A 22,799-nucleotide genomic window follows, 5' to 3' on the forward strand; every position below is an offset into this window, starting at 1 on the left:
TAATACATTGAACTGTTAGCTACAACACAATGTTGACATCGTCTCCTAGCTATGATATATTGCACTGACTAGTTTAGGGATTCACCCCTTACCTTCAAGTTGAAATCCATGTCCACTCCTCCTAGTATCAGATTACATGATGATCAATTCCACTAGTATCAGATTACATACACTCCTGACTCCTCCATAGGTTTGACTTTTCAGATCACATCCTGAGTTGAGTGTAAGCATTAATGGAAGAGAGAGCATTTGTTTGTGTCCAATGTCTATCCCAATGTTGGAGAGATCTAGATCTCGTATGTATTTTTAATTGTATTTTACCAATGGCACGGGTGGTGGCCGTGGGCCCTGAATGCCTCTGGGCCCCAACGCAATTGCATTGTCTGCGTCATGCTAGATACGGCCCTGAATTCCATGATAGTGTTGCGACGTTGGGAGCTTGTAGAGCCGCTTATAGAACATTTGGAAGCCTTTTTATATAATATGATGACATGCATTAAATAATTGGATGTGTCAACAAAACAAAAGGCCATTCTGTTATCTATAATCTATAGCCCCGATCATATGGCCTGATCACATGACCAGTTGAGTGTGGAGACCAGCATAGGGAGAGTTTGTTGTGGAGCCTATAAACAAGACAATGGGCTATATGCATACACGTCATTTTGGAAAGAACTTGGGACATCCCTACTTCCTTCACAGGTGTTAAGGCTCTGTTCCACTCTGTTATGGGGGTCCTTGATAAAAAAGCTGAGAACCACTGCACACTAAATGGAACAGAGCCTTAAATAGTATCAATGGTAACACCTGTGAAGGAAGTAGGGGAGCGGTCCGGAAGTAGGAAGTTATTCTGTTATTCTGTGTGCATAGAGCCTATTGGTCGATTGGTCCTCATGTGCCATTTTCTTTTGATTGGGTGACATTCATTACTGTCTTAAACATGTTGTAAACTCTGCCGACCCAAAATGAACCATGTCATCAAGGATCTGTCTGCCTATTGGTTCATATTCCAATAAAACAATCAGCAATCTCATTAGTCATTAGTGCTTCATATTTTAATTGTCACCAACAATCTGATTGTCTATTGGTCCATTATGTACTACAATGATGTCACATCAACCTTGTGTCTGTCTATTGATCAATATTTCAGTAATGAAAATAAATGAAACCTGCACACCCGTATACTACTCAGAGTTAGACATATACAGTAGAAAGCCTCGAAGTGGGATGTCAGTTAGCAAGCCGGAGCTAGTCTTTGACTGCTACACTGCTGAAAACACAGCCCTGGCCGCCGGCCACTTCAGCTGTCTTTTCCTCAGGCACGATTTACAGCACACCATCAAATTTCCATTTTGGAAAATGTGGGCAAAGAGCAGGGCTGGACTGCGACAACAATTCGGCCCGGACATTTTTGCGGAATTTGGCCCAGACTGGCCCACCACAACCAATACTGTGGTGTGCCACAGTATTGGTTTGGACTTGGGCTTTTCGGGTCAGTCTATAATCGGGTCAGTCTATAATCACCAATAGCCCTTATTTGGTTATTTAGCCTTCATGGCTCATTTAGTTTAATCTGGTAGAAAACAGAACGCATTATACTAACAACATTATCAGCATTCAAATAATCCATGTGCATTTATTAATATAAATTACACAGAAAATGTATCATAATTTAATTTCTGTGTCTATGTCTTGGTGACACTGCGACCCATGATGGACTTCTTAGTGTTTCTCTCCGGTTTCAAAAGGATTATATAACACTTTGGTCCAAACAGTGCCACCAAAAGGCCAAAACTAGATGCTAAAATTGCAAATACCTCCACTACATCTGCATATTTGCCTGGAGAGCTGATATATGCTGGGATGAAGGCTATCCACACGGCACAGAAGATCAACATGCTGAAAGTGATTAACTTGGCTTCATTGAAGTTGTCTGGAAGATTCCTTGCCATGAATGCTAGGACGAAGCTGAGGAGTGCCAGTAAACCAATATAACCCAATAGCATGCCAAAACCAACTGTTGACCCCACATTACACTCATAGACTATCTTATCACTGTAGTATTTTGTGTTTTTATGAGGAGTTGGTGAGGCAGACACAAGCCAGGCTGCGCAAATTATTGCCTGGATGGAGGTAAGAGCCAGAACTGTTGTTCTCTGCTGCATAGCACCAAACCACTTCAGAATGTCTCCACTCCCAGGCTTGGAGGCCTTGAACACAGCCAACACCACCATAGTCTTTACCAGGATACACGAGACACACAGCACAAAGCTGATTCCGAATGCGGCATGCCTCAGCTGACAAGTCCAGAGTTGGGGACGGCCAATGAACAGAAGTGAGCACAAGAAACATAGTTTGAGTGACAGCAAAAGTTGGAAGCTGAGTTCTGAGTTGTTGGCGCGCACCATGGGCGTGTCCCGGTGATAGATGAAGATCCCCAGAACAATGGCACAGATGAGTGTGCCTAGCAATGAGATGGTTGTCAAGGAGATACCCAAGGCATCATGGTAGGAGAGGAACTCTACGCTCTTAGGGACACAGTGGTCACGCTGGGGACTGGACCAGAAGTCCTCTGGACAACCGATGCACTCTGTAGAGTCTAACAAAGATGGCAAGGTTAAAGGGACAGAAACGGATATTGTCCTATATGAAGATAATGTACATAATATGCACGTTATCTTCATAGGACAATACATTTCTGAAATATGGATTATTGTACGATAGTAGAATGTAATTATTGTTACATTCTACTATCCTACAATAATCGTACTATATCCTACTATGAATCAATATGGAAAAGTCTGTCCTTCCTTATGTCTGTTTGTCTGTAGGCCTACATTTACTCCTCAGTGAGTTGACCAATTGATCTGAACTGGCACCATGGGCAGACTTTTGGCATGCCAGAGTGAAGAAACCTATACTTCACTTTCCCCAAGTTTAAGCTGTTTACATAGGCTACACTTTTGTTAACTATCACTCAATTAAGACTCTGCTGTTTATAGTTTATAGTTAAATAGCTGGTTCAGCGTTGCAAAGTTATAAAATACTTTGATTTGCATAGCAAGTAGCAGACCGCAGGCTTTGCTTTGATAACATGTGTAGCCGATGGTGCTTGTGTAAAATGTTGTACGACTGTGAAGTTGCCCGAGGGCCAAGGCTCCAAAAACAGTCAGCGATGCTTTTTGGTGGCTTTTATTGCTCCAAACCTCCAGCTCCAGTGTAGATATTCGGAAAAATCAAACAGCAAAAAGAATACTGGCCAAAATACAAAACAAAGAACTCAAAAATACTTAATGTACAACGTAGGAAAAAGGAAAAATAACAAACTACACTAGGCTAGGCTATGCCCATGACATGGGCCCTAGCAGCTCTCTCACGGGGCTGTCAGCATGATGCCTGCCCCAGCATAACTGACTTGACTAGCTCTGCCTGCAGTCTCCCCTTTATAGGAGAGGATCCTACCAACCACAGAGAAGCAATTAAATATAAACAGTTGATCTACAAGCTCACAGCTATCAGCTGAACCTGACTAGGTAACCCCACACCTAGATGTTCTATTTTAGATTATACATCATATGGGGTTACATTAATTTCCCCAGATAATAGACATACTTTACACTTGACATTGTGGAACACCCCTACTCCTCAACAGTACTTGGCCCCTTCCCCCCTTCTTAAAGTGCCAGCACTGGAAAGGCCATACAAACACTGAGGTTGCAATAAACACAGGTAAATAAACTGAATGTTTTCCCTTTGTGTATCATTTCATTTGCACATCCTGTAAATGCATACATCAACAGTATTGACATTATATGATATGATTATATGGACCTGTCTGCCCCACTACCCACAGTCTGTGTGGTGTGTGCGTGCGTGCAAGGCCTTAATCAGTGTATGTGTGTATAGGGCACGGGCTGCCCCGTGACAATGACCTTTCATTATACAACTGTCTTGTCAATTTGTGGCAGCAACATCCCACAGTAGCACTCAGCATGCTACAATGACATAGTGACCAATCAGTGGAGGGAGGACATTTGTAGTTACGTTGCATTTATCATGCATTTTTCTCTTTACTGTAAGCAGACTTTTGCCATGGGCTATGGATCAGAAGTGACAGTTGCAGTATCAAGTCTCAAGTTAGCACTGGACTAGTAATGTCAACCAACCAGTCTGATTGCTGATCTCTCCCTCAGAGCAAGCAATGCAGTCAAAGCAGCAGACAGGCTCCCCTTTCCTTCTGGCCACACGGGTTCCAGGGGCACAGCTCTCGCTGCACACTGACAGAGGCGGCTACGGAGGAAAGTAAACAATTGATCAATTTCCAAATTACATGCGTGTCATGAGCATGAGCTCAACATTAGTTATCAAAATATATTAAAAAGCTCACGTGACCTTTTTGGATTCAAAGTTCCAGAAGATTCTGTCTTCGTCGAGGATGAGTTGTTCACCTGCGGAGGCAGACTTCTTGACAACGCCTACGTTGTGAACCGCCACGGTTCCGTCAGGGAGCCACGCCCAGTTCATGACATCATAGATTGGTAACGGATCACCGTTCTCATCAAATGATACATGATCACCAAATGATGTGGTGAAGCTGACCTTTTCCAGGTAATGCACGAGCTACAAACAATGATGAACAGAATAATGAGGTACAGACAAAAACTATGTATACAGTATATATTACTAAACGCCTGGCGTTGAGAGGCGTTGTGAGCTTGGAGATCTGCTATTTTCACAATATTTATCTGTGGATGAGTTCAACTAAATGTAATGCCTCAACTAAGTGCTGTCAGGATGAGGGGTTCCCAGTTCAAATTATTTTGGGGGGGGGGTCACGGCATGAAAAGGTTGAGAACCACCATTCTAAATATAGAACTTATACTAAAGACAGGAATTGTTGTATGCCCATGGAGCTCACTAGAAACTTAATTTTCTCCTACTATGTATAATGTAATTAATGTTCTTGCTTTTCACGAATTACATATTTACTTGCACAAGCAGAGCGCGCAAGTATACTAGTTTCGCCCAGGATGATATTCGATGCGTATGAACCGTCCCAGCATATTCGATGCGTATGCACCGTCCCAGCATATGACGTCAGGGTATAACTGGTATAACTAGCTCTCAATGATGACGTAATAAAGATTTGTTTTAGTGTCGGGAGGACTAAAGGTAATGCTCCTCTGTGTATGTAATCTGGCACCACTGCTGTATCAGGCACAAGTAGTCATTACATCATTTGCTGGGACGGTGCATACGCATCGAATATGCTGGGACGGTGCATACGCATCAAAAGTGGCGCAAAGTAACCACAATATACCGCTAAGATTAAGTAAATTTAAAGCAATCCTTCACAGAGAAGCTGAGATTTGACAGTTTGTAGCGGTCGACAGCACTTGCGCGCTCTGCTTTAGGTGCAAGTGTGCAACTAGTGTGCAACAAGCAAGTAGGCACTCGACAGAGTGCAATTCTAGTTACATACAGTATTCATTATTCAAAAAGTCCAACTAAACTGTGAATTAATGGCAACACCTGCCATGGCTGTATTGCCTGCAAACGGGCACAGCTGCCACCAGTGAAAGGCCCTCTTCCCGGGGCACACTGCAGCATGTCATGGAGGGCATGGGCCAGGGCATACACGGCCTTGTACACATTGTACTCAGGCCTGAAGTCAGACACATCCAAAAGGTCCGTTTCTGCCGTTCCAAGGTCCTCTTGTCCGGTACACAGCCCTCCACCAGCATCCACCCACTCTGAGGGAAGGGGTGAGAATTTGCACCCAAATGTGTTCTCCCAAAACTGCCTCACCTGAAGAAACACAATTAAACACTTCAGCGTGCTTAAAATACAATGTAAATGATTCAAAAACACAAATTCGAGTTTGAAAACGCAGATTATACACTAAATCAGTGGTTCTCAACCTCTCCTGGATCAGGGCCCTCTTGAAAATATAGAATGGGTTCGTCGCCTCAATACCCTTCTGAGTCCTGAACTGCACTTAAGACAACAGCCCAATGTCTCCCGTGTTATTAAGTGGTCACGCTTGTGCCCTGTGCATTTTCAGAGCATGTTTATTTTAAAGATCAATCGATTGTGTTCCGACTCGGAACAATGGAACTAATAACTAAATCCCATGCATAACTACCTGTACTGATCTTGTTAATAAAGTATTCAATCAAATCCATTTTTATCAGTATCACAATAAAATGTTATCTTTCATGGTTTTAAATGATATTTTGTTATACGTGTATTCTTTTATATTTTCAATAAAATCTTAGTGTTTTGCCAATTATTCTGGTGGGGCCCCGGGCCAGCGGGTTGGGAATCACCGTGCTTAAAAGTTGGAACAAAATCACTGACTATGTTATTTTCATGGCTGCCGTCAGGCTCATTGTCAGGATGTACGTGTAACAAGAAGTCCCTGAGACCTGGCAGCTCTCCTCGACGGATGGCGATGCCAAGGGTGCCTCTGAGGTAGGGCATGAAGCGGGCGGTCTGGAGGCCAGTGTTGGCGGTCCACGACTCACTGGCCATCCACTGCAGACCGCTCACGTTCTGCCTGACCACCTGTCGTGTTCAACAACACTAATATTATTGTCGCGTCGCCGTCGGAACGGAAACCTTGTATGTACAGTAGGGCTGCACTATTAAGGCCAAAATGATCAATTAACAATTCTTGAGATCACGATTATTTATCACGAATATTCATTGACCTTCGTGTCGCGCTACTGCACATTCTTGCTAATGTAGGTTGGAATCCAAATAAAACTTGTCTCTCCAGAATAAATACCAAAACTTAGCTCCAATTAAATCAGCAGAGCACTGCTTTCACTTTATCTTACATACAGTTTATTTGTATTTACTCCAGTGAAACTTCTATGAGCAAAGTTTAACGTCTTTCACTCCATTCATTGCTCCTGCATGATGTATGTGTTTCGCGTGCCGAAGAAATACATGCTCACAATGTGTCATACATTTGAAATAATAATTGGATGCTCGTGTTAATTTGATTGTAGGAAGCCGATTAAAATGTGATTAATATGTGCAGCCCTACTTGTATGTCAAATGTCTTTCAGGAAGTGGAAGGAAGGATCACATCTATTATGTCACAAATGTATTATTATTTAGTCACAAAGACAGACAGACAGACAGACAGACAGACAGACAGACAGACAGACAGACAGACAGACAGACAGACAGACAGACAGACAGACAGACAGACAGACAGACATTTATGGATCACCAAAATGAACATGAATCATGAAACACAACCTCCTCCATGAGTTTAGGCATGCGGCTGCCAAACACAAACGCGATGACAACGCGAGCCGCGGACGTCTTCATCACAGAGACAATCCTCCGGACCTCGGCCGGGTCACTGTCCATGGGCAGAACCTCCACGTAGGCCAGGCAGGCCAGGCCAGACCGGGCCAGGTCGGCCTGGAAGGACCGGGCAGCATGGTGGCCGTAGTCATTGTCCAGAATCACCAGGCCTACCCAGGTCCAGCCGAACCGCTGTATGATCTGGAGCATAGCACGTACCTGGTTGGAGTAAGAATGGAGGGATAAGTGGATTAGATTAGATCAGTGCATGGTTGAAATGAAATGTTCTATGAGCAGGGCCTGGCTGTAAACAAGTTGTTGAGCTTAGTCCAGTTACCCTGGGAAAATATAGTAACTTTGCTTTGCTTTGCTTACCTGGAAGGCATCACTTGGGATGGTTCTAAAGAAGGACGGGAAGCGATGGCGGTCACTCAGACAGGAGCAGGTAGAATAGTAACTCACCTGCAAAAGGTACAGAGCATCTGTAATGTATTAAACTTAATGTCCCCTGCAAGCAGAGAATATAAGCATATGAGTGATTGATTGATTGATTGATTGATTGATTGATTGAATACTTTAAAGGCTCATACATAGTCTGGATTTTCGGTGGTTAGGTGACCACCGAACTACAACATGATGTCACGAGCCGCGGTGAAGAGCAAACCAACACCACCGATCCAGCCCTTCTCTCTGTTTTTACTGGTCACCTCACCACCGAAAATCCAGACTATGAATAGGCCTTAACAGTATGCAGAAAAAAGCACAAGAATGTATACAGTTCAGGTCTTGAGATTTATAACCCAAGACGCACTATGGCTTGTTTCCATTGGGGTCCTTCATATTCAATTCATCTGAACATTTAATTATTATGATCACAGGAGAATATAACAATAAATCCTGTGGTCTCTCACTAAGATGAGTGTGTAAAGGCACTGGCAGCAGAAAGCCAACACTCCCATCCTAATTGTAACCTACAATTGACTGAAACAATAAAACATAACGGACACAATGAATCAGACTTTGTCTTCGCAAAAAAAATATTTATGTTGTGTTCAGAACTACGTAGGCTATGGGATCTTACAAAACCATGTGTATTTTGTATTATACAGTTGTTAACCTTATATTATAAGTATTGACCACAGTGACTGATTCAGTAAGGTTTAGGTTACAATGTTATATTACGACAGGGGACATAGAATTCCTTCTCTCATGCCTGGGTTGGGAATCACACCACTAACACTGATGCATTTCACTCCGATCTTTTAAAACCTGCTTTAGGCTGCCTAGACAGCGTGTCGTGGGTTCAACTCCCGATCGCAACGACTTTTGCGGCGTGTCACCCCCCACCTCTCCCCCATATCCCGTCAACATACACTATACACTTTCAAATAATGGCAGAAAAAAATAAACTGCAAGTAAATATGTTCCATCCTCTTTCAAGCTGAACAAACTGAACGCCCTACTTGATCATACTACCATCGTTACACAAAACCATAAAAATTAGCAGATCTACAAGCTCAAACTTGGAGCGGAGCGACACATTTTGAGCTTGTTGATCTGCTACTTTTGCTATTTGGAATTTGAATCCTGAAAAGTAACAGTTTTGTATTAATGAGGTTTCTACCCAACAGAGACGATATACAATGATTTATCACATTTTATATTTGTAAATAAACAACCCAAATGAAGCATGTCATTTATATAACCTATAATCGGTGATGGTGAATGGTTTCTAGAAGGAAACATACCTGGGGCTCTCTGTACAAACCTAACACACTAGAAATGGCAATGGAGTGTGTTGAGGAATCGGCGCCCACAATTCCGATCACCGGAGGGGACCCAGCACAGGCCTCATCCAATTGAAACCTACCCTCTCTCCCGCTGACCAATGACAACGCTGCGTTGAATGCACCCCGAAGTGTGTGACAGGTGTCAAAGATCCTATAGCCCAGAGTCACTCTGGGCAGCAGGCTGCGGTTTCTGTTGATCTCTGTGACTGCAAACGCCATCGTCTGGGCCTGCCTGAACCCTGGAATAAAAAAACTAACACAGACACATTTCTACTGTATTCTTGAATATTTATACTTTGTAGAAATATACAACATGTTATCTATCAAAATCCCTGTTTTTTGTTTTCTATTGTATTCATGATATACACAGAAGGTGCCAACTTAAAGAACCATTTATTTTAAAGGTTCTATAAAGAAACCTTAAACACACACTTAAACCCTTTACTTCATGCTTTCATTTTTCATTCTACACCAGATATCTGTATAGATATGTCGACAATAGCCAATCTACAATCTCACAACGTGCTACAAGGTAATCGATTGTGAGCTTGTAACCGTTTGTATATCTACAATTTTTCTATTGATTCAAAATTTGGAAGTGATTAAAGGTGCACCATAAAAAAAGAGAACCATATGAAGAGCATGAAGATGGTTCTTCAGTTGATGTTTCTTTGTGGAACCATGTAACATTTCAAAGAACCATTATTTATCTGTGTGTACTGTGTTATACTATAGTGTACTCACCCATGGCAAGTGGGCTCCTGTGGCTTGGAGGTGAAAGACACCTCAGGGTAGACAGGGACTGAGTGGGTGGTGAACAAACCCCCCAGAACCAAGTCCCCAGCCTTGTAAAAGCTGTTGATATTAAACCGTGCCTGTAACTCACAAGCAGAGGAAGGTGAGGAAGACAAAGGAGAGAAGGAAGATGACAAAGGAGAGAAAGAAGACAACAATAGCATGGTCAAGTACAGGTGTGAAATCAGCTGTGTGTCTAGAGAAGCCCTCATGACGGTCCTCCTCCTTCTAATCTACTGTAACTCCCTTTTGCCAAATGGTTTGTCCAGTTGGCAAACTTTATACACAGTGCTGTGCCATCCCCTGTGCCCATGTATTCCACTACGTAATCCTAATCCTTCACAACTCCCATCTGGGCCCAGGCAGAAGTATAGGGCAGGACTTAACATACAGTACAGTACAAATTAGCAATTCATATAACAATAACAATAATAATATGTGTGTGCATGTACGCAGACTATGTTCACCTCATATACTGTGTCTTAGTGCCATTTGAAGGGTAGACATCGCCAGATATATAGCAAAGAAATATGGGCAAAGAAATCTACTGTAGTTTACAGATATCCAGGGTGATGCGGTTTGTCCAACGGGGTGAGGGTGGGCATTGATCTGGGGTAGCAATATTCCATTATATTATTTCGTTTTTGGTTAGTCACAACACAGTCAATTGCTCCATTCATCAGGCACTAATGTAAATCACTGAAGCTAAACCTTGCACACAATAATCTGATATAATTATGCAAGTTTCAAAGTGCAAGTTTAAAATTATTATAACATTAATTATTACAATAAAAGTGTGTATAACAGATATACATCTCTTGTACAATGAATGTGCTTTAAATATTACGAATGTTATTACAGAGTAGGTACAATATCGCAGGGACTTTACCCCCAATCCAACCCTTGATGCTGAGTGCCAAGCAGGGAGGCACTGGGTCCCATTTTCAGAGTCTTTGGTATGACCCTGCCGGGGATTGAACCCTGACCTCCCAGTCTCAGGGCGGACACTCTAACCACAAGGCCACTGAGCTAGCATCGGGTATTAAGTATATATTAAGTATATACTGGATGTTATAAAGGTATTCAACTTTTATTTAGCAAGGCATTGAACCATGCATGTGCTTATATTTAATTAGTGCTATTGTAAATTTCCAACCTTGTGGCATTTAAAAGGCCTCTTGGGCCTGGCTTAATGAAAAACAACATGTTTGTGTGTTTGTGGAGCTACACATGTCAGATGACCTCACCCCTCTAAGGGACTGTCGTTTGGAACACATCTGGTGAGTTGAATGAAGCCTCCAGGCGCCAATGGAAATTGCAGTTTTATGAAAAATATTCTTCTGCCCCTAACTACATGAATGCAGTGTCATACAAAATGTTGCAGTATAGTAGGTTCATGCCAAATGGCACTGAAATTAAACGTACTCCGATTGGCCAAAGGGGGGTGCTATAGCAGACATTCAAAATGTTGACTTTGACATGTGTGAATGTGTGAATTTCATATGACTAAAGACATCCAAGTGCACTCATTATGCATTTCTAAAAGCACCCACTGGTGTATGTATATATGCATAAAATAAAATGTAGCCTCAGTTCTTCCGTCATGATGTCAATGACTTCTTGTGTTTACAGAGTTTCCTGTCAAAGTCTCACATCGACCAGTGCTCATTGTTAGAAAGGACCTCTTAAGGTGTGTGTGTGTGTGTGTGTGTGTGTGTGTGTGTGTGTGTGTGTGTGTGTGTGTGTGTGTGTGTGTGTGTGTGTGTGTGTGTGTGTGCCACTTGTGCGTGTGCCACTAGCAAATCTACAAGCTCACATGCAATGTCATTGGTTGAATAAATATTGTTTTGTATTACAAGTTTAGTCAGATAAGAATATTGTGACTGCTAATGATGTACATCAATATCAAGTATGACAATAAACGTAAGCATATCTGTTTTTTGTGTTTTTAAATACATAACAAAGAATTATGATGAATCCACATAACCACATTTATTTCTGATTATGACTGAAGGTTATTTTATTTGTCTCTTACCACAGTGGTTCTCAAACATTTTCAACGGCCCCCAAATTAAAATGCATTTGGCAGTATTGCTTTGTTTTTAAAATATAAGGTTTTTCCATTTCCTGAAAAATGGAAGTGGTGTATTCCCGACAGCAGAGATATGTAAAAGGACCATTTTACCTGACAGTATATAGGCCTACAGTATGTAACCCTAATGGAGGGTAAAGTTGTATTTATCATAGATAATGAAAGTTTACATCTCTGACCGGATTAAATACTACACGTATTGATACAAAACGCATACAAAATCGTATTACCATTGCATGCATTTATGCTACTAGGTCTTGGTGGCACTGCGACCCATAATGGACTTCTTAGTGTTTCTCTCCGGTTTCAAAAGGATTATATAACACTTTGGTCCAAACAGTGCCACCAAAAGGCCAAAACTAGATGCTAAAATAGCAAATACCTCCACAACATCTGCATATTTGCCTGGAGAGCTGATATATGCTGGAATGAAAGCTATCCACACGGCACAGAAGATCAACATGCTGAAAGTGATAAATTTGGCTTCATTGAAGTTGTCTGGAAGATTCCTTGCCATGAACGCAAGGATGAAACTGAGGAGTGCCAGTAGACCAATATAGCCTAGTAACACTGCAAAGCCAACTGTTGATCCCACATCACACTCATAGACTATCTTATCAGCGTGATAGTGAGTGTTTTTATGAGGAGTTGGTGAGGCAGACACGAGCCAGACTATGCAGATTATTGCCTGTATTGAAGTAAGAACCAGCACTGTTCCTCTCTGCTGCATAACACCGAACCACTTCATAATGTCTGCACCCCCAGGCTTGGAGGCCTTGAACACAGCCAGCACCACCATAGTCTTTACAAGGATGCATGAGGCACACAGCACAAAGCTGATCCCAAATACTGCATGCCTCAGCTGACAAGTCCAGAGTCTGGGACGGCCAATAAACAGAAGGGAGCACATGAAACACAGTTTGAGTGACAGCAATATCTGGAAGCTGAGTTCGGAGTTGTTGGCGCGTACCATGGGTGTGTCTCGATGATAGATGAAGATTCCCAGGACAATGGCGGCGGTAAGTGTGCCTAACAATGCGATGGTTGTCAAGGAGATTCCAAGAGGCTCATGGTAGGAGAGGAACTCCACACTCTTAGGAACACAGCGGTCACGCTTGGGATTATTGGACCAGAAGTACTCTGGACAACTTTTGCACTCTGTAGAGTCTAATAAAGACACCAAGGTTAAAAGGACAGACAAGTAAGGTAACCCCCAACATTTGTTACAGCCTACTATTCTATACAATCATATTATATTATATGCTATTTCCTATCCCATACTATATAAATGACATCCTTCCTTCCTTCCTCCCTCAATTAAGACTGCTGTAGGTGGAGACAGGGAGAGAATCATGGGAGCAGAAGCATGCAGTGCCCGAGTTGTTCGGCAGGTGTTTCCAATTTATTGTCAAATTGTGCTCTATTCTATTTATATCTCAGGCTTATTGACTATTGACTTCTACACAGCAGTGCAGCACCTGTAGAAAGATCAGCACCTGTGAAAACTAAACGTACTGTAGCTCAATGGTGGAGACCGAGCCAAAGGCTGAAACAAAAACAAACACAACAATGTTGGTATCAGTATATGGCATATGAACAATTCAAAATAAAGTTGCAGTATTTCTGTGTTTTAAGCAGTGCAGTCAGTTTCTCTGTCCCTGGAGCGTTTGGCGTAGAAATAGGGGGACAGGGAGGTGATGATGGGCAATAGTGCACTCAACTTCAAAGTTGTGCTGTAATTAGTTTTGAAGCTATGCTTTTTTGCTGTCCAGTGTGAATCAGTCGTCTGTACATCACATTGCATTTAAACTTGAAGCTAGTCCTTAGCTTTAACGCTGTATGTGATTGCTCTTCTTTCCACTCATGTTGCTTAGCATACCGTGCTAAGTTAAATATGACACACACACACACACACACACACACACACACACACACACACACACACACACACACACACACACACACGCACGCACACACACACACAAACACACACACACACACACACACACACACACACACACACACACACATACACACACACACAGAGGCGTATTGTCGTGTCATGCTACTCATGTCACATGCAGCACCCAAGCTGTGCTATGCATATGCTGAGTTGTCCAGGATCGAACCTTGAGGCCAACTCAGCTACCTGGACACAATGACCAATTGATAGACAGGGAATTCCATACACTTTCCCCTCAGTGAGTTAATTGTTTTATTTATCTGAAGCTGATTTTTAACTTTTCCAAATGTTATTCTTGTCATGGGCTATGGATGTACCAATGGGGGTGCATACTTAGTTTAGACTAGTCATTGGTTAGACATGGGTTAAGGTTAGGTTTAAGTGTGCTGCCCCGGGGGAGGTTAGGTTTAGGGTGAGGATTTGAGATAGGTTCTATAGTTGTAGGACTAACTAGAACTGCACTCTGTCGAGTGCATACTTGCTTGTTGCACACTAGTAGGCCATTTTGCGCAAGCAGAGCGCGCAAGTACTTTCGACCGCTACAAACTGTCAAATCTCAGTTTCTCTGTGAAGGAACGTTTGAAATGTTGAATTATTAGGTTTAACTATTTGCTACCTACCTACTTTATGCATGTTACGTAATCACTACTTGTGCCTGATATGGCAGTGGTGCCAGATGAGATTACATACATGTATACACAGGAGCATTACTTTTAATCCTCCCAACACTAAAACATATCGTCATTACGTCACCATCGAAAACCAATTACACTCTGGCATTGGGTCCTTTAATCCACATATTTCTTACGTCATCATTGAGAGCTAGTTATACATATACACACCTGCATGTAATCTGGTCCCAGCAAATCAGGCACAATTTGCTGGGACGGTGCATACGCATCAAAAGTGGCGGGTTGGCTGGGACAGTGCATACGAGCCGGCCGAAACTATTACTTGCGCGCTCTGCTTGCGCAAGTAATGACTGGTCTAACTAATGACTAGTCTAAACCAAAAACTGTCTAAACTAAGTACTGCACCCGTACCGATGTAGTGACAGTTACTAGTCCCTATAGGCCAGTCCGCAAGTCTGGTGTGAACGAACCCTTGGTAATATAAACTAACCATACTGATTGCTGATCTCTCCATCAGGACATTTTAAGCAGTCAAAGCAGCAGACAGGTTCTCCTTTCCTGCTGGCCTTCCGTTTTCCAGGAGGACATCTGTCACTGCAGACTGATCGAGGAGCGACCTTGTTGAATTCAAAGTTCCAGGCGATTCTGCCTTCATCAAGGATTAGTTCTTCATCTCCGGTGGCGGACTTCTTGACCACACCTACATTCTGAACCTTTACACTTCCATCATGGAGCAACACCCAGTTCATGACATCATAGATTGGTAAAGGATCGCCATTCTCATCAAATGATACATGATGGCCAAATGATGTGGTGAAGTTGACCTTTTCCAGGTAATATGCAAGCTAGAAATGGTGATGAGCAAAATGACAAATCACATATGAGACTTTAAAAAACAAAATGTAAATGATACTTTATACAATATAGAGTATAGACTATTGACAGAGACTGGTGGATTTAATGTCCCTGCTGTAGCCTTAGGGTTGGAGGGCATCCACATTCTGGGCATAATGCATGTCAGTGTATAGCAGCAGATGTATACTGTTGTAGCCTACATGTTTTTCTAAACTTGAGTCCAACTACAACATGTTAACAGAAACTGTACATTCATATCACACCTGCCATGGTTGTGCTGTCTGCAAACTGGCACAGCTGTGCCCAGTGAAAGGCCCTCTTCCTGGCACACACTGCAGCATGTCATGGAGGGCATGGGCCAGAGCATACACAGCCTTGTACACATTATACTCTGACCTGAGGTCAGACACATCCAAAATGGAAGTTTTTGCTGTTGCTAGGTCCTCTTTTCCAGTACACATTGGTACTTCCATAAACCATGCATTTCTAAAATCATATGAACAATAAAATGTGTTCTCCCAAAAGTTCTTCACCTGAAGAAACAAAACAAAGCCTTTAACAAAAAATGAAATGCAATGTAGGAAAGGATTTTTACCCAGACCAATTAAGCTATCCACAAAGTGGCATATATTATGTCAAGCAGGTCAAACATTATGGCAAAAGATAATAACTATTAAATATCGACCAATCAGAAAAGTCTGTATGGTAGTCAAAAGTTACATAGAAATAAATGAAAAACTTGACACATGGATTTCATGCCATTTAAAAATATATATTATTTACTATATAGACCTATACTATAACCCATGAAATTATCTGTCCACAAAAGATCACGGGATCTACTGAATGTGAAGGTGAGGTGACAAACTGACATATTGAGCCTATGACACACAGTGTGGCATCCCCCCAGTACTCTTACTAAATAATAAATGGAACGAAAGACTCACTAAGGCATTGTTAGGGTCATTGTCAGGATGTATCTTTAACAAGAAGTCCTTGAGACCTGGTATTTCCCCACGACGGACGGCCATAACCAGGTTGCCTGCCAGGTACTTATCGTGTTCGGTAAAGTTATACGTGGTTGATTGATAATGATCAAAGAATAATCCAAACTCTGTCAACATCTCCATCCTAGTCATCCATTGCAGACCCGTCACTTTCTTCTCTACCACCTATATAGTGTTGAACAAACGATACAGTACTGGTGTACATCCTTCTCCACCACCTATAGTGTTAAAAAGATTATACAGTGCTGGTCTGGTGTACATCGTTGTGGTCAGAAACCCTTTACTGTATGTCCAAAACATAATGTGTAATTGGATGGAAACCCAGCCTAATCGCACAGAAATACGTACATATGCATACGCAGCACTCGGTGCCACACTATGCTTTTAACTAAAATCTTTGCTTCTGGTGGTCCCTGGAACAAGATAGTTTGAGATGGGGGTCAGCGGCCAGCCGGCCAAATATATATACAGTAGTTTGAGAACATAATATGACATAGTTTGAGAACCACTGATACAGAAACATCTGTTATGAATGATTTAGAACACATTTTGTAGAATCAGGTAAGGGACCCTTTTTGCAAAAAATAAATAAATATATATGTTAATGACGTTTAGAAGATTTAGAACACTTTCCTGGGGGTCTTTATGTGTGTAATATGTGGTTTTACTGTAGATATTTTAAATTTTAGCAGTGTCCATGATGTCACCGACACTGGGCTCACTTCCTTCCTGGACTACAATTCCCGCAGATGAAATGAAAGCCTGGGTATCGAGGCGACAATTCCCATAATGCTTTGGTGCACTGCTCCTCCTTGTGGATAGGGGGAGGCCTGTCTTACTGAGACAACATGTTCAGGAAGGAAGTGAGACCAGTGTCTGTGACATAAACCACATATTACATACTGTATACATAAAGACCCCAGGGAAGTGTTCTAAATCTTCTAAACGTCATTAACATATATTTTTTGGGGGAAAAAAAGGGTGACGTGTCCCACTGTCCCTTTAATGGTTTAGAATGAGAAGCCATACAAACCTGTTTCAAGAGCTTGCTTTGCATTTCTTGCTTTAAAAAAGAAATGACTACACGAGCGCTGGAGTTCTTCATCACAGAGGCAACCCTCTTAAATTCAACGTTGTCAATGCCAGTGTCTTGTTCCTTTGCCTTATCAATGATGGACACGACCTCCACGTATGCCAGACAGCCCGACTCAGTCAGGTCCATCGTGGCCCGGAAGTATCGGGCAACGTGTTGGCCTTCGTCGTCGTCGAAAACCACCAGTCCTACCCAGGTCCATCCAAAGCGCCTCATAATCTGGATCATAGCTCGCACCTGATTTGAATAGAGCAGTGGTTTTCAACCAGTGGTCGTTGAAGGGATTCCAGGTGGTGCCCAGCTAAATGATGGAGAGTTGGTAACCAAATGGACCCTTCTTACAGGTATAGATCTTTAACTTTCAGGAGTTAAATTATTGTTAAACATCTGCATTACTTACAAGTCTACACAATTAGAGAATGTAATTTTTTTTTTTTTTTATCAATTTGCCTGTTATCTCTCCGAATGGTCAACATGGAATTGTTGTTATCCAACGATAAGAAAATATTCTTTAGTTTTGGGAGAGGGCGAGAGGCTAAACCTCATCATAGTGGTCCATGGTTCCTAATGCTGAATAAATAATGGGCCTCGACATGAAAAAGGTTGAAAATGGAGTCATACAGTAAGTGCTTATAGGATAGATAATTCACATAGTGGTATGCCAGTGAATCTCGAAGCTCTGGCCCAGAGCATAGCTGTTAGGAGCGGAGCAACGATGTGATATCAACACATCTTTAGTGTGTGTGTGTGTGTGTGTGTGTGTGTGTGTGTGTGTGTGTGTGTGCGTGTGTGCATGTGCGTGTGCGTGTGCGTGTGAGTGTGTGTGTGTGTGTGTGTGTGTGTGTGTGTGTGTGTGTGTGTGTGTGTGTGTGTGTGTGTGTGTGCGTGTGCGTGTGCGTGTGTGTGTGTGTGTATAGGAATTCACCTGGAAGTCATCACTTGGGATTGTTCTAAAGACGGACGGGAACTGGTTCCTGTCACTCAAACAGCCGCAGGTGGCACCATAACTAACCTGCAAAAGGTATACAAAACAACTCTTAACATCCACTTTAAAGTAGAGTTCTCAACAGGCCTGAAAATCAAGGCCCGACCCTATAGGCCCTATTGGGCTGGCCCGAGTCTCGGTTCCGACCCTAAACATTATCATACTTTTAGGCCTGAAAATCAGAAAAAAGAGAGAACATATAAATAAAAGAGTCTAAAAAACTATTAGAATCAGACCAGTCTGAAGTGAGTGGTTCTGTACTGTACTCGTGCTGTAGTACTGTACTGTACTGTACTGTACAAGCCCTCCTCCCTGGCCTCTCTTTCTGTGTGTGTGTGTGTGTGTGTGTGTGCGTGTGTGTGCGTGTGTGTGTGTGTGTGTGTGTGTGTGTGTGTGTGTGTCTAGACTAGAGGGGGGAAAAAAAGTCTAGACTGAGGGAAATACTCAAATAGCTAACCGAATGATTTTTTTAAAGGAAAATCTGTAGTCCTCTCTTGAAAGATTCAACAGACTGTGGAGCTCTTAGCTGGTCCGAAAGCCCTAAAGCATGGTCCTGAGCTTGGTGGGGCGAGGAGGAGGCGGTTGGTATTTCCAGAGTGGATGTTACGAGTAGGGTTGTCCCGATCCCATCACGTGTTCATAAATCGGGGGGCGATCACGTCATTTTCAAATGATCGGAATCAATCAATATTATATCCATATCATGATATTAGACTGGATATTGTCTGTGATTTTGGATATTGTATACTATTGTGATATGGCATAAGTGTTCCATAAAAATATAAATATCCCTTTGGCTATCATACAAGAGATTCAGAATTATAGATATCACATTGCTGAGTGAAAAAGGAAATTCAAGTACTGAACTTACCGTGGGCACTCTGTATAAACCTAATACACTAGAGATGGCAATCGACTCTATCGAGTCAACAGGACCCACGATTCCGAGCACCGGAGGCGACCCATCACAGCTGTCATCCAATTGAAACCGCTGCTCTCTCCCAAAGGCCAATGACAGTGCTGCATGGAGTGCACCTCTGATATCAGCACAGTTATCATAGATACTGTATCCCAGAGTCACATTGGGTAGTAGGCTGGTGTTATTGTTGATCTCATCAATGGCAAAGGCCATGGTCTGGGCCATCCTGAACGGTCCATCCCAAAATCTAACACAAACATCTACTTTGTATAACCTTGCATACATTTGTAGAATATACTTTATATCAAAACAAATTCTCTGTTCTCTTGCTTGCTTGCGCTTGGTGTATGTGGTACTACTCACCCAAGTGTCCCATGTCCCACGCAACGGGGGGGCGGTGGCTTCGTATCGAAATGCAGCTCAGGCGGGTCTAAAAAGAAGTGGATCGGAAACAAACCGCCCAGGACAACGTCCCCGTTCTTGTACAATCTGTTGAGCTTAAACGGTGCCTGTGACTCACAAGAAGAGGAAGGTGAGGAAGACAAAGGAGAGAAGGAAGAGAACAATATTATCAAGTACAGATATGAAAGCAGGTGTGTGTCCAGAGAAGCCCTCATGACTCTCCTCCGCTGGCTAACCCCTCCTTTTCTAAATCCTTTGTCCAAGTTTTATGCATGCTGTGCCATCCCCTGTGCCAACGTATGCCACTACATAACCTTTCACAACACCCAGAAGTATGGGCAGGGCTTAACCTACATTAACAATCATTTGATTCATTTTGTATAAAAACAATCAAGTGTGTGTCCTGTGGGCAATGGCACTACCATTCAATGTCAACTAGTCACACACACACACACTCACGCACAGTCGCACGCACGCACGCACGCACGCACGCACGCACACACACACACACACACACACACACACACACACACACACACACACACACACACACACACACACACACACACACACTGTGTGCACTGTCTGTTAGTGTTTCAACATGATCCTCTTTGGGCAGAGTGGAAAGCTACCTTGTTCATATATATACTTGCAGTTTACTTTTACCCCACTAGGTGGCACTATTGTACCCATATGCCATTTTAATTAAGTTATACAGCCCTGGTCCAGTGTGTTAGCTAGTTCTCACTAACGCCCTGCCAGGAAAGCCTCTGCTGTTTACTCGGCAGCCCCTCTCATGTGGGACAGTGCTATAATTATACAAATAGTATTTAATTACTCTAATATAAGTATATTACAGAAGAGAATAGACTTGTTTTGCCATTTGCAGGAGTGCATAGGAAATGTTGCAGGTCAGGTCCCAGGGTCGGCATTTAAAAAAGACAGACATTACAGTCAGACAAGACAAGACAGAGAAAACATACAATCCTACATATATCCTGCCAAGGCTGCCATATTTTTAAAAGGAAACTAGAACAAATACCGTAATCATATATAGGCCCAAATCCAGCTCTGATGAAGGCAAAACGCGTCGTTCCTTTTTGGTGTTTGCCATACAGTGCCAATAAAGAAATGGAAATGTGAGTAAGCTACTTATAGAAAGTAGACGCTCCAGTGAATTGGTAGTATTATTGGTATTATACCTGTAGCCTAGAAGCCATTTGCTATGAGAGATGCTGTTTTTATTTATGGAGCACCAATAAACCATTTGAAAATAGAATATTTAAATTTAAAATACTGTCTCAGCAGAAATTTGTAAATGTATACACAACCCTTGGTTTTATGCAGGCCTGCTTTTTTATTGAAGTGATGAACAATGAAACATTAAAACAAATGAGTGAATAACTAATACTTGACGCTCGAGTGAATTGGCAGACACTCCCTAACCAGGCTTCAAGCGCGCTCTTTAAAACCCTCCGGTAGCCACGCCCCCTCCCTCGCCACACACACACCCACCCAGCACCCACACGGGCAATTGTTTGTTTAAGTAAACAGAGTGAAAAATATAAACAACTTATAATGTAACTTTGCACTCCATGAAGTGGAGTAGTCTGGCGTGTTAGGAAGTGAAAACTGCTCATTCACAACACTGTGTGACAGCTTGAAAGAGAAGTTATCTTCATAACAACAAACGGTGGGTTTGTTTTCATTCTGCAGGTGAGTTAGCTACCAATGCTAAGTGAGCATTAACGTGCGTGTGTGTGCGCGCGCGCGTGTGTGTGTGTGTGAGAGAGAGAGAGAGAGAGAGGGAGAGGGGGGGGGGGGGGTGAAATTAAATGAACAAACAAAGGTGCTTGAAGTGCTGTAAAGTGTTACCTGAATTTCACACAAACCTGAGTTAGCTATACCTATGCTAAGCATACTGTGTGTGTGTGTGTGTGTGTGTGTGTGCGTGAGAGAGGGAGGGAGGGACTGCAGGGTGTTGAAATAAAAAACAAAGGTGCATTAAGTGCTGTATGTGTGCATGTGGGTCCTATATATACATAAATAGAATAAATATATACAGACACAATGTTTTGTTTGGGGTGTCACAGGACCAAATCCTTGTATAAAACTGAATTATTCTTAACTGTTTACCAATGATGGTTTAACCCATTCTGACCTGACATCAGATTAAAAAAATGTCTTCTAAATCCTGACAGTTTTCTGAAAAAGCTATGTTTCTGTGTCAGTCGTTTTTTTTCAAAAATAGCAGACCTACAAGCTCATAGCGCGCTGCTATGAGCTTGTAGATCTGCTTGTAGATTTTTTAATAGCTAAAGCATAACATAATGCTATATCACCAAAAGGGGTTCCCGCACAAAATGGTACTGTAGGATAATTCGATGCTAGAAGGCTTCTTACTTTTCTTTGTAGTTGTTACGTCCCCACCAAAGAGGTCCAGGTGTTATTTTCTGCAAAAGCGCATTATTGGCTATTTCCCCTACCATAAACCCCCAATGAATTGAATTGAATTGAATTGAATTGAATTGAATAGGGCATTGGGGTGTTGTGCTAATTTGCTTATTTCCATTGCTCAAATCATAATGTAAATAGTATCCCAAGCGGCACACTTTACTACTTATTTCGATGGAAATAAGCAAATTAGCACAAAAATCCAACCCCCATTGTGGGCTTATATATGGGGAAATAGCCAGTACTTATACTCAAAGCTTATTATGGTCTCTCTCTCTCTCAACCTGGTCCACAGGTACACAGGGTGACGACCCCAGATCCCCAAGATCAGCTTCTTCTTAGCCCTGACATGCTGTGAATGCTGGACCCTATATAGAGCCCTGACATGCTGTGAATGCTGGACCCTATAGAGCCCTGAAATGCTGTGAATGCTGGATCCTATAGAGCCTATATGCCCTAAATCCCTGACCACGACATGCTGTGAATGCT

At 42.4% G+C, this 22,799-nt stretch overlaps 2 protein-coding genes across 2 annotated transcripts; both read right to left on the bottom strand.

Annotated features, from left to right (window-relative positions):
- Positions 1 to 1,685: 1,685 nt before the first annotated feature.
- Positions 1,686 to 9,332, bottom strand: LOC308311817 (extracellular calcium-sensing receptor-like; the record flags this gene model as incomplete). The annotated part of the gene is made up of 8 exons (XM_080758594.1): positions 1,686 to 2,599; positions 4,167 to 4,290; positions 4,393 to 4,620; positions 5,533 to 5,808; positions 6,361 to 6,567; positions 7,273 to 7,542; positions 7,699 to 7,785; positions 9,072 to 9,332. The coding sequence occupies 8 exons, from the start codon at positions 9,330 to 9,332 to the stop codon at positions 1,686 to 1,688; spliced, it is 2,367 nt and encodes a 788-aa protein (XP_080614720.1).
- A 2,918-nt stretch (positions 9,333 to 12,250) lies between these two features.
- Positions 12,251 to 15,911, bottom strand: LOC308311818 (extracellular calcium-sensing receptor-like; the record flags this gene model as incomplete). The annotated part of the gene is made up of 3 exons (XM_080758595.1): positions 12,251 to 13,167; positions 15,086 to 15,440; positions 15,714 to 15,911. The coding sequence occupies 3 exons, from the start codon at positions 15,909 to 15,911 to the stop codon at positions 12,251 to 12,253; spliced, it is 1,470 nt and encodes a 489-aa protein (XP_080614721.1).
- Between the last annotated feature and the right edge of the window lie 6,888 nt (positions 15,912 to 22,799).

Source organism: Protomyctophum bolini (assembly GCF_963924005.1).
Source record: "Protomyctophum bolini genome assembly, chromosome: 24".
In the NCBI taxonomy this organism is placed as follows: domain Eukaryota; kingdom Metazoa; phylum Chordata; class Actinopteri; order Myctophiformes; family Myctophidae; genus Protomyctophum; species Protomyctophum bolini.